The sequence below is a fragment of the Sinohyriopsis cumingii genome, chromosome 13, assembly GCF_028554795.1.
Source record: "Sinohyriopsis cumingii isolate HCF-2022 chromosome 13, ASM2855479v2, whole genome shotgun sequence".
In the NCBI taxonomy this organism is placed as follows: domain Eukaryota; kingdom Metazoa; phylum Mollusca; class Bivalvia; order Unionida; family Unionidae; genus Sinohyriopsis; species Sinohyriopsis cumingii.
Genome location: NC_142973.1, coordinates 36,981,191 through 36,993,418, shown reverse-complemented (window position 1 = coordinate 36,993,418; position 12,228 = coordinate 36,981,191). Strand labels below are relative to the sequence as shown.

The window sequence follows — 12,228 nt, the reverse complement described above, 5'->3', positions numbered from 1 at the left end:
TTCGCGTTTTCATTACTTTTTCATAAAAATTTTTATATCCTGGATCATCGATATCAATTTCCCGATCCTTAGATATAAAATATATTATTACTGGCCATAAACTGGATTGTATGTCATCTTTACTATATCCGGGTTTCAAATAAAGATCTCTCTCTCTCCAGGACGAGCAGCAATTCTAATTGCTTCTTTCTCACTATCCTTAAATCTGTGAACAACATCTTCTTTAAGCATTTTTCCGTATTTTTCCAAGGGTTTTTCTTCTTCTTCTTGCTGTTGAATATCGTAATATTCTTCTTCAGGTTGTATATCAAATTCAGGATACCGAGGGGGAGGTTGATATATATCTTCTTCCTGCTGAGGTTAATATATATCTTCTTCCAGATGAGCTGATGGTATATCTTCTTCTTTCTGCTGAGGTTGAGATGTTTTCTTTCTTTTCATTTTTTCTTTTTCTTCTTTTATTTCTTTTGCTCTCTCTTTTTCCAGTTTTACTGCATCTAATGCACTCTGCATAAATATTTTATAAAGAGGATCATTTGTTTTACCAGTTAAACGATCTTTATTAAGTTTTACTTTAAATAATAAATCTTTCCACTCATTATTACTTTTAATTTTAGAAAGATATTCAGGTTTTAAAAATATTTTTCTTTCCCTAAAAGAAGAGTGAGCAAAAGCACCAAATTCACGAATATCTTTGTCGTTAGCATAAGGTCGTTTTCTTATCGCTTGCAACCCATTATAATTAAATTTATCCCATGGAGCATCTTTAGATTCATCATCTGTTTCTTCGTCTTCAGGTTCTATGGGTTCTCCACCCTCAGCTCCTGCAGGTTCTTTAACTGCGACACCAGCTCTGGGTTTGAATTTTATTCCACGTTTTCTACCTCTGGCTTTTTTGGCTAGAGGTATAGGTCCGGATACAGGTGCAGCAACAGGTTGTGGTCGAGTTTGTTCTTCAGTTCTTTTCAGCACAGGAAGGATATCTTCCTTTCTCGTCTCAGGATCTTTTATATCACCTAGAACAATTTTCTCAGTTATTTCAGTTACTGGTTTGAATAACTCAGCTGTTGACTCAGCGAATCCTTCCCTTGCTTCTTGAGCAGCTCTCATCTTTCGTTTAACTGATTCTCGTACTAGTAAATATTCTTCTATTGCTTTTAATCGCTCTCGTGCTATTCTTGTTCTTAATGCTTCTCCCACATCCATTAATTATTATTTTTAGTTTATATCTTGAAACTGAGAAAAAATAATTTCATTTAAACACGACTAAGCAGCAGGAAGGCGGCCCTGACAGATTGGTCGTCATAAAGTAAAAAAAAAAACCAAAATAAAATCACGTAGAATGCTCATGGCAGCCATTTATGAACCTGAAACGTTTTCTATCAGGTTGGCGGCCAACTTCGCGAAAACATTTTCAGGAACCATTTATTTGTCAAAATAAATGTTTCTACTAGATAATTTTTCGTGGAGCGTTTTATTTTTTGTCGGAACTCATTGGTCTGTTCCGCCTTCCTTCTTTCTTATATAGTATGATAGAGATGGTCCTATGTCAGAACGGGTAATGGGGGTAATCTAAGGTATTTTGTCACTCTGTATGATTTTATTTTCCTTCAGAGTATTGTATTTTTTTCTCAACATCACGCTCGCGTCGAGAACATGTGACCTAAACTATTTACATTTTGCACAAACTTGAATGAGCTGTCTTAAAAAATAGTTCAATATTAAATTCCCGTAGCAAGACAAACAATCTTCCTTTTATTTAATTTTATTATATATAGCAACCCCATTATCATACGTTATATCGGGGATTTGTTGCCTTAAATGCATATTTGAATTACTCAACGTACGTGGGAATAATGAGAAATTTCATGCTGAAAAAAAAAAATTAAATGTCACATTTAAATCCAAGACGAAGCTTAATAATATTTCACATGGTCCGAATCAGCCAGAAATCTGGGCTGAATCAGCCAATAATTTGGGCCGAATTAGCCTGGTCGGAATCAGCCTGTTACATTCAAATTGTTAGCAACGATACGAGTACCTGTTTTTCGCACCAGTTTTGCGCTATTGTTTGTCAGTTCTCTCTCTCTCTCTCTCTCAAAAATTCACATCACAGGAGTCTGACGTTTTATGAATCAAATATAAGTTCTCATTTATATTACCGATAAGGTGATTTCATGTTGTCCGAGATTTCGCTGTACTGTATTAATAAAACGTCAGACTCCTGTGATTCACATATACCACAGTTATACATAGCGCGATAACTTAGGATTAGAGATTGCCGTTGCATTACCTTTTTAAAATGATCGAAGTCCAACGTTGTGGTTAACATGTTGCGTAACCATACCCGCCACTACTAAGCATTTACGGCGATCTGTATCTAAAGTGGCTGTCCCTGTACATTTTTCTGGAACTGTCAGGTACGTTCAATACTCATTAAAGCCAGTACGAAATCATGCGACTTGATATCTGCATATTGTAAACTTTGACATGATTCGTGCAAATAGCATTATGCACGATGCATAGTTGATTCTCAGAGCCACAGGGGCTCGTTACAAAGATAATTTGGAGTATCCGTCCATGAATAAAAGGATGCGGGTTCTAACCTGTAACAGAACACATGGGCTCGTATTGTTGCTTAAAATTGACCTGTCATACATGTACTATATAATAGTTATTATATAGTACATGTATGACAGGTCACTTATAAGCAAAGATACGAGCCCCTGTGGTAACGAACCCCTGTGCCGTTGAGTAGCCTTGAAATTAGTCGTACAATGTAAATAGTTTCACGCGTTATTGATGTATCACGCGTTATTTATGTCTTGGTGCTTGAACAAAACAGAACTGTCATGTAATAGTCTTACTTCGTAGGACTACAGTAGAGATTGGAATATATTACCGGTTGTATTAACGACTGTTAAGATGGTGCTGAGACGTTTTAAATTGGCAATACTGGTAAATATTTACTTTTGATTCAAAACATATAAAAATAAATATAAAAGAATTAGAAGCGTTATGTTGTCTGTATGTTGTTCCATCTTTGCTCTGTCTTTGCAGTGTACAAAACAAATCTGCAACTATCAACCTTTAGATTATATATACAGTGCTGTTGGGCATTTCTGTACATCTAAGATTTTCATCACCATTACTGAAGCAAAAGGCATACCGAATACGACCGTTTGATGAAAATAAAATACTGCAAAGCTTACCATTTGAAAAGAGGCAATTGTCAACAGAATATTTTGTTCAAAATAATAATAATTTTGGACACACTGGATACCACCTCTGTGCTTTCATGACTCACGATATTTTGGCCTATTCTGCACAGTTTTGAAAAGATGTAATATTTATCCATTGGGCTATAGAAATGAAATACATTGCTTTGGACTGTTTCTGTCAGCAGTTCATTTGAGTAATTAGGTCAGGTTTAGAGCTAATTTTACAAAATTCAACGTAAGAATGCCAATATATGTCAAGAGATATTAAGCCTACTAAACCAATCTTGTAAAAAAATTAGTAAAGTTAAACATTTAAATAAAAAAGAGCTAATATGTGAAAGAGAAACAACAATGAATAGGATGTAATGTGTTTACAACGTCTTGTTTATGGTGAAAAATTATTAAAAAATGTAGAAACCGACTATATTGCAGAGGAATTTTTTGAGAACTCTGTTAACCAGTTTGGTAGCAGATGATTTTGTACATGTGGGACAGTGTTTTGCAAAATTGGAAACTTGGATTAAGATGCGAGTGTGTGTGTGAATAGGATTTGTAACGTATCTTAAACAATTTTTCAGTCATATCGCTACGATGTCTGCAGTGTGGCAGTTTATGGTGATGTTAGCACTGGGGCATCATGCCGCAGACATGTAGCATGATGTCCCACCCAGTCACATTATCCTGACACCTGGCCAACTAGTCTAACACTAACCTCTTAATGCTGAGCATCAAGAAAAGCAGCTGTTAGTATCATTTTTGTAAGTCTTTGGTATGACTCGGGCGGGGATTGAACCCACGACCTCTCGCATCCGAGGAAAAAGATGCAGAATTTATTTTAAGGTATACATTTCCATCTTTTATATTATGTATTTATTTGCATGATTCTAAAAGATACATAGTAAATAGGATTTTCTGAGTTACAGGTTCAAGAAGGTCATGAAGTGGATCTTCATGTTGACATTTAGAAATCACATTTTCATAAGCATTTTGAGTCGAAATGTGTGATATTTTTTACACTTTATGAATATCACTTTTTCTAATTAAAGTACAACCGTTCTTTCATGATACAAAATGGACGTTTGACCCCAAAAAACATTTGGTCCAATGTTTACAGAAATGATGCATTGCTGCGCAGATATACCTGATGTGCAGAATTGGCCTACATGGTGGTATTTATCTTATATATCTTTCAATAAAACATGTACTTGTAACAAGTAATTTTTAGTTAAATCATATTTAAAAAATCTTTGCGTGCTTCTCGTTTTCAAGTACTTACCATAAGTACATTAAAAATATATTCTCACATGGAACTTTCTGCATCATTAAATGAGATTAAAAAAATGATCCGAGCAGCTGTGTTTTGAAGTTTTTGAAGTTTCTGAAGCAGATATTGAGATGAACCAGACAGAATTGAGTTACAATAGTCCAGTCTTGAAAGTACTAATGAACATACAAGTGTTTTAGTGGCATCAAGTGAAAGATATTTGCAAATGGAGCTGATGCGTCTCCGCAAGATATGCAGCCTTGCATATGTTCATGACATGTTGGTGCAATGTGAGAGTACTGTCCAGAGTGACACCTAGGTTTCGTACTGACTGTGTGAATTTGGTGTTACTGATATTTATTTTCTGAGGTAAAGGATATGACTGAGAAAGTATTTGTCATGAAGATTACATTTTTGTTGACAAAAGACATTTTTGAGTCTTTATCATAATTCATTACAACTCTGAGTATAAATAGACATGTACATAATAGAAAAAATGAACAGCATATAGACAATGGAAACATTTCTGTTTTTATAAGAATGCAATCATCATCGAGTATTTTACAGTATCTTCAGTTTAAAATGGCTATGTATTGTCTTTGCCCATCTTTGTGCATCCTTGCAGTGTTTAAAGTCCATCATTACCCCATATATAATAAGGATATATATTATTTAGAGGATGTGATCCAGAAAATAGAAGCATCTGTGCCATAATAGTGGATAGTCTACTCTACTCTACGCTGTTTATAATTGCAGCGCACTAATTGAAGTTCAACTGGTTTGTAAAATTTTATTTAAAAAAAAATCTAGATCAACACACTTCTGTTTCAGATATTTTCCAGCACCTATCTAGTTCGACCAATAAACCTTTCCCATTGATGATTGGTTGGCCAATAAAAAAGTCCTGATAATGATGTTGTTTACTCAGATGGTCATTAACTACCATTGGTATAAAAAAGCATTGTGGGGATTGATTAGCAGTCTAAATCAAGGAAGAATATTTCTAGCAGCTTGATAAGCAAAAGATGTTTGCTTTGTTCAAATCAACAGTTGTTCTCATTTTTTTAAAGATAATTTTGTAGCTAGTGCTTCCATTTCTTGTAGCTCTCCAATTTTTGAAACACTTGATTGTGGGATGGGGTATGTAAAATGGGGAAAGTCACAGAGAAAAGATGAGGAAAACTATGCTGTCCAATGGATTTTTTTATATCATCAGTATTTATATTTTTCAGGGCTTTTTAAAAGGTAATTGCCAGTGAAAGCTGCTTATATAATTTTTCTGCTGAATTTGTTTCCTTTTTCCTCTCAAAAAATCTTTTTTACTTTTGCTTGTCTTTCGGGGGGATCTGGGTTCACTAATTTATGCAAAACATTGTTTTACCACCAATATTTAGATTGTTGCTTTTTCAGTTGGGTGTCATAGTATCCTGGGAAAGCCAGCAGCTGATTAAGGAATATTAGGCAGAACTATGACACACAGGTCTATCCATTGGTTCCGTAAAGGTCTGCGTCTCCATGACAATCCAGCTCTTTTGGCAGCTTTTGAAAATTCTTCCTATGTTTGGCCCATCTTCATCTTGGATCCATGGTTTACTAAGAATGCACAAGTTGGAGTAAACAGATGGCGATTCTTGATTCAGTCGCTGCAAGATCTAGACAATAACCTGAAGAAATTAAATTCCAGGTAAATGCTGTATGATTAAAATATAAATTTCTTGTGAGAATTTTGGTGTAGAATGTTTCTTCATAGGCAGCAAGTAACATGTCCTGACTGTGGTCTGATGAGACTACAGTTATTACAACTAGGTCACTAATTTCAATAAACCTCAGAAATAGCAAACTATGTGCAGTGGCACAGCCAGATGTTCTGTCCTCCCCTCCCCCTGCAAAACAATTTTGGGTCCTTCTCCCAATAAAAAATGATTTTTGATGAGAATATCTACTGTTCCTCCCAATGCAGTTTAGGGTCCTGCTTAGGTACACCACAGAACATGTGGTTGGGACTTTAAGAAGGTACACCACAGAACATGTGGTTGGGACTTTAAGAAGTTACACCACAGAACATGTGGTTGGGACTTTAAGAAGTTACACCACAGAACATGTGGTTGGGGCTTTAAGAAGTTACACCACAGAACATGTGGTTGAGACTTTAAGAAGTTACACCACAGAACATGTGGTTGGGGCTTTAAGAAGTTACACCACAGAACATGTGGTTGGGACTTTAAGAAGTTACACCACAGAACATGTGGCTGGGGCTTTAAGAAATACTATGATTTTCCTGAATTTCATTATTTCCATGTTCCAAGAAAATTAAGGTTTACCATTTTCTATTGTCATGCATGTGAACCTTTATATCAAGTTATGGGGTATCTCCTGTCCTTCCCATCATTCTCTGAAATATCCTGTGTACACAAAATTATTAATGACAAATTGTTTTCTTCACATTTTGGTTCCATTGTAGTATATTTATGGTAGTACAGCAGTGATCATGTGACTGAACTGGCTTAAGCAGGCCAGGACAGTGTAGTTTAATTTCACCCTTTGATCCTGTCGGTATGGTTGGCTGGCTTCATTGTTTTAAGTTTCTTGAGGTGGGTTATACAATGTGTGAGCAGAAGTAATTCTGAAAGTCATAAAAATGTTAATTATGGTTGGGTTACTAAAGAGCACAATTATCATAAAACAATTAACATTACTTGGGTTCCTTCCACATGGTACATTTTGCTTTAGTGCTTAAAGTTGTCGAGATGGATTAGGGTCTGTACTATATATGAAGAAAAGTAATTTGTACAGGATTAAAGACATTAATTGATTAGGTTGGATTTCTCAGGAGTTCAGGTGACATAAAAACTGGGTCATTTCATCTTCATTGTTTAATGTTTGTCAAGATGTCTTATCCCAGTGCCAAAACACAAAAATCCAAGCAACCGAATATCACATGAATTTCAGTGATGGTTGTCAGTTCATTGATGGCAAATATCTTTCAGTTGATGCCACTAAAACACTTGTGTGTTCATTAGTACTTTCAAGACTGGACTATTGTAACTCAATTCTGTCTTGTTCATACCAGGGCCCAGCAAAGTGGAATGAATCGCCCACTGAACTTAGAGAACAAAGAAACCATGATCCCATTCAAGAGTGCTCTTAAAACTCACCTATTTCGACTGCAAGAACAAACTTAAAGACTTAATAATGTTTCCTACCTTAAATATTTTCAGCAGGTTTTTATGTTTTCTAATTTCATGGTGTTTGGTTTCTGTAATAATATCATTATATATGTTTTTTATGTTATATGTGTTGTCTAATGTTGTAAAGCACTTAGAGCTTCTAAAGATTAGGCGCTATACAAAGTCCTCATTATTATTATTATGGCTGGAAACAGGAATTTCATTGGATGCAGTGAAATTCAAAGGTACTTGAATATACATTCTACTGTTTCTGTAAAGCTGATTTTAAAGTCTGACAAGAATGACATCATACATCATGGTAGCAGATCATTTTTTAAATCTAGTCAAAATAATGTTCCCTGACTCATAAATTGCACAAAAAATAATGCAAATGGACAAAATCTACTCACTTAGTGAATATTTTATTGTTCATAAGAAATCATAAACTTAATTGTCTAATAATAATAATAATAATTTATTATACAAACTCACTATTATGAGTAACTATCTGCAGAATGTGACCAACAACAATAATGTGTTGGCAAAATAAGCGTTTGACACCAATATGAATAACTGCATCAAAAAAACTGATATAGGCACTAATGACCTGGATTTAATCCTTTGAATATAAACTAGACTAAAGTACATGTCACTAACTGTCATTGTAATCCATAATGCTTCAGATGAAATGGTTTTTTGTCTGCATTTATAATAGTTGTAAGAGATAATAATTTTCTTCATTATTAGAGTGTGTTGATAGTGACGATAATGACGACAGCAGATGACAAGTTAGGCTTAAAGTCACAAAGGGTGTGATGGTATAATCAATTTGTTTGTACTAAATATGAAGAACTGTAAAGCTATACCGATTAATCGGCCATACTCATAATCGGGCCGATTATCGGTATAATCGGTATCGGTAGAAATAATCGGTGCCGATGTAAACAAATTTCCAAAATATAAATTTAATCATAACATTCATCTTGACGTGGCTTGAATTTTAAATCAGAATTAAATAGTGGAAATTAAGGAATAAACATTTGATTTGGGGGTTAATTGAAAGACAGTATATTCTTAAAAGTAAATACTTTTTAACACGCTTGCTGTAAACTAACGCTGATTGTATGCTCACAACAAATTGTCAATACCATGCATGCACTCATCCGAATCACAGCAGACAACCAGCCAATGAGGCCTTCAGTGGCTGTTGGACTTCAGCATACACATTACAGGGATGGTCCTGGCTTATAAAAAGTTGTCGCCAGAAAAATTCGCCAATCTCAGTATTTTGTCGCCAGCTTTCAAAGAATGTCACCAGAATAAGTAGTGAATATATTTCCAAGACTATTATTGTAATAGTCAGTAAAAATTGAAAAAGATGGGATAGTTATTACATTATTGACAACAAGCAATACAACCATAATATTACAAAATAAATCATTACTTGACCGTTTTGCACTACTTCCATGGTCTTTGCATTACGCATCACCGTTAGTGCATAGGTATGACTGTTATCACCTGAAATAAATGCATTATCAGATGTAAAATATCTACTTTCCTGACATCTACAGTCTCTCTCTTTTTTTAATAGAAACATCAGGTATTAAGCAGATCTATATTATGTATATTAATTTCCAAATAATAGTTTTTTGTAAGAAACTTTATTTAGATAATGACATTTTAATAATAAAACCCTATGATCGTACTTTGCAATGTAAGATAAGTGACGTATAATGCGACCATCAATTTAACGCATTCAGGAATTAAATTCCCCCCACCTCCTTTTTATGGCTAGCTTCACAAAGCACATCTCCATCAACCAGGAGTTAGGAAATTTTTTTTTGCTGTGCTTTACATGCTTTGCTTGTAGTGAATTACTTCCTAAATCCCAAGAATGATCACTGAATGCTGTAGATATTTGCTCGACGAGCACATTATGATCTCCATTCCCAACAGTGAAACTTACATGAGTCAGCTTGACCTGGCATTACTGTACCGTATACGTAAGCATTGATTACCATCATTAAATTAAAAGAAGGAATGAAGAAACATATCACGGAGCATATGTGCCCCCACAAAACTAATTCGGAATAAATATGTTATTTAGTAAAGAGTTTTATTTGCATATACGAGTTAACAATAAGAAATAAGGTGGGATATAAAATGTGGGAAATAGTTATCACATGTATGGTAGCTTGAGTCAATGAGACCACATTTGAACTGTTAACATAAATCCGCACCCATTTTAGGCATTGTTAGTTATAACAGAAATAGGCATGGTTTACTTGTCAATCAAATGCTACTGCTTTCACTAACTGTAGAACAGGCGGTTTCTTGAAATAATTGGTCTCATAATTGGTATCGGCAATTTTAATAATTGGCTATACGAGGTATCAGTATAATTGGCAAAAAGTGACATTGGTACAGCTTTAAAGAATTATATTGATATTGAAACAATATTAGACCCAGAGAGTACCATTCCAGAGCAGTTTTGGTAGGCATTTAGCAATCTGAATCTCCCCACAGCAGGAAGCAATTGAAACTCATGGTTGAGTCAGTAGAGTTGCACTGACATTGCTACATTTTAATGTTGATACTGAAAAAGAGTTTTTTCCCCTGAGGAAAATTCAGTCTGATTCTGGAGTAACAACAGTACATCATTTCCTAAGTGTTAAGTTCAATAGTGATGAGGACTGCCACCTTTATTCCAGAAATTATCAAAGAAATGCTAAAATATATTTTACATACAAGGACAGTATGAAAAGCAACAAGTTACCATGAAAAGAATGTCACTGACTTGATTACATGATTTGCATATTTTAATATAAAAAAAATGTAAATTTGTTCAGTAGTTGTTATTTTTCTAAACAGGTAGATGAAAATCCTCCATTTTGAGGTAAAAACCTTTCTGTCAGATGTATGTAGTCTCTATTTATAAGACTATAATTTCGAGCCAAGATGCAGATCTGTAGATTATATGGAAGCTTAAAACCCCATCATGCACTAAGTAAATCAGGCTGCATTACATGCAACACTATGTTTCAGAAAACTGGCAAATAAATTCAGAGATGTAGTTTTAATAATAGTAACACATATCTGATCACAAATGAGTAGCTTACTCTTTTTAATGTCGAAAAACCCCGTCTGTTTGATGTGAATACATTCTCCCATTGAATGGAGAACTGTCAAAAGGACACAGTTCGCCAATGTTCTTTGCATCCCCATACACTGAATGGTCATCATTTTTATGGACGCCATATTAATGACTGTGTGCATAATGTGTCCGGGGCCTCGAGCGGCCGAGTGGTTTAAAGCGCTTACCGTTACGGATCACTGCCATCTCACCTCTGTCTGCATGGGTTCGAGTCCAAGGCTCGGCTAGCGTGGGTACGTGGGAAAGCCTGCCAGTAGCTTCTCATGGGTCGGTGGTTCTTTCCTGGGTATTCCAGTGTTCTTCCTCCACCAGTTATACTGGCCACCATGTATAGCCTATCTTGTGCTGAAAAATGGTGTTAAACCCTAGAACAACAACAGCAACAACAACATAATGTGTCCAGAGAAAAATTCTCTTGATAGCATTATACTGTGTTGTGGTCATTCATTTGCAAAATTTAATATCACACTGTTACAGTTTTTCCTTGTCTGTACTTATTTTCAATGCTGGTAACCCCTCTTATCAGAATGTTGTTCTTTAATTGTTATGACTCTATGGTCTTAACAGAAAAGAGTGAAAACCAACAAGCATTGTAAAATTCAGCAAACAATTTATTTCCTTAGCATACATAATGAAAATTTAAAAAGTACACTATTTTGAATTAATTCCCAATTAGTCTTAAAAGTTATGTCGCAAGACCAAATTGATGAAGTTCCAAACTGACTTCAGCATTATTCCAATTAAATTCCAGTATTGAATGTGTTAACGTGTCTGTAGTCTCAATTGTGCTAATGTGCCAATTGCGTGGATTGTGATAATGTGCTAAGAGTCTTTTAATGCATCACAATAATATAATGCAAAAATGTCCTTGTCTAAATTCACTATAATTCAAATTAATGTTCCAGTCCAGGAATATTATTGAGCACTATTCCAGTAAATAATAATTTGAATAAATTAATCCACCCAAATCAAAACTGAACACAAAAATAAGGCTGATTCTGATGTTAAGGCAAGAATGAGTTATTTTTAGAAAAAGATGATTATATACCCCTCTACCTGACCTAGGTTGCAATTATCATTTTCTGGATTTTCTTGAAATACTTTGTCACTGATAATGGAATTTCCATTCTAGAAGATTATAAGGTCAGAATCAAGAGTATATTTTTTAACTCAAATTCAGGTAAACATCTTTACATGATCTGATCTACAATCATTGAGAAAGTTTTAGCTATGTTTTCTCACAGGTATGCAATAAACTTGATTTTGGATAAGGAAAAGTACAAAATGTGTATGTATATAACATATAATCATTATCAAAAGACAACAAATATGGGTATTACCAGTTAAATATACATAATATAATGGAACCAAAATGTCTAGGTTACCACACTGTATCCCATCTCAGCAAGGTGTTGGGGTATG

General features: G+C 34.7%; 1 protein-coding gene across 1 annotated transcript in view; it reads left to right on the top strand.

Annotated features, from left to right (window-relative positions):
* The first annotated feature begins 2,290 nt into the window (after positions 1-2,290).
* LOC149785218 (cryptochrome-1-like) overlaps positions 2,291-12,228 on the top strand; it is a 63,005-nt gene continuing 53,067 nt past the window's right edge. Inside the window, exons 1-2 of the mRNA XM_089979031.1 lie at positions 2,291-2,420; positions 5,896-6,169. Of these exons, the coding sequence (XP_089835157.1) occupies positions 5,955-6,169 (215 nt within the window). The 5' untranslated portion in view covers positions 2,291-2,420; positions 5,896-5,954. The remainder of the gene's footprint in view (positions 2,421-5,895; positions 6,170-12,228) is intronic.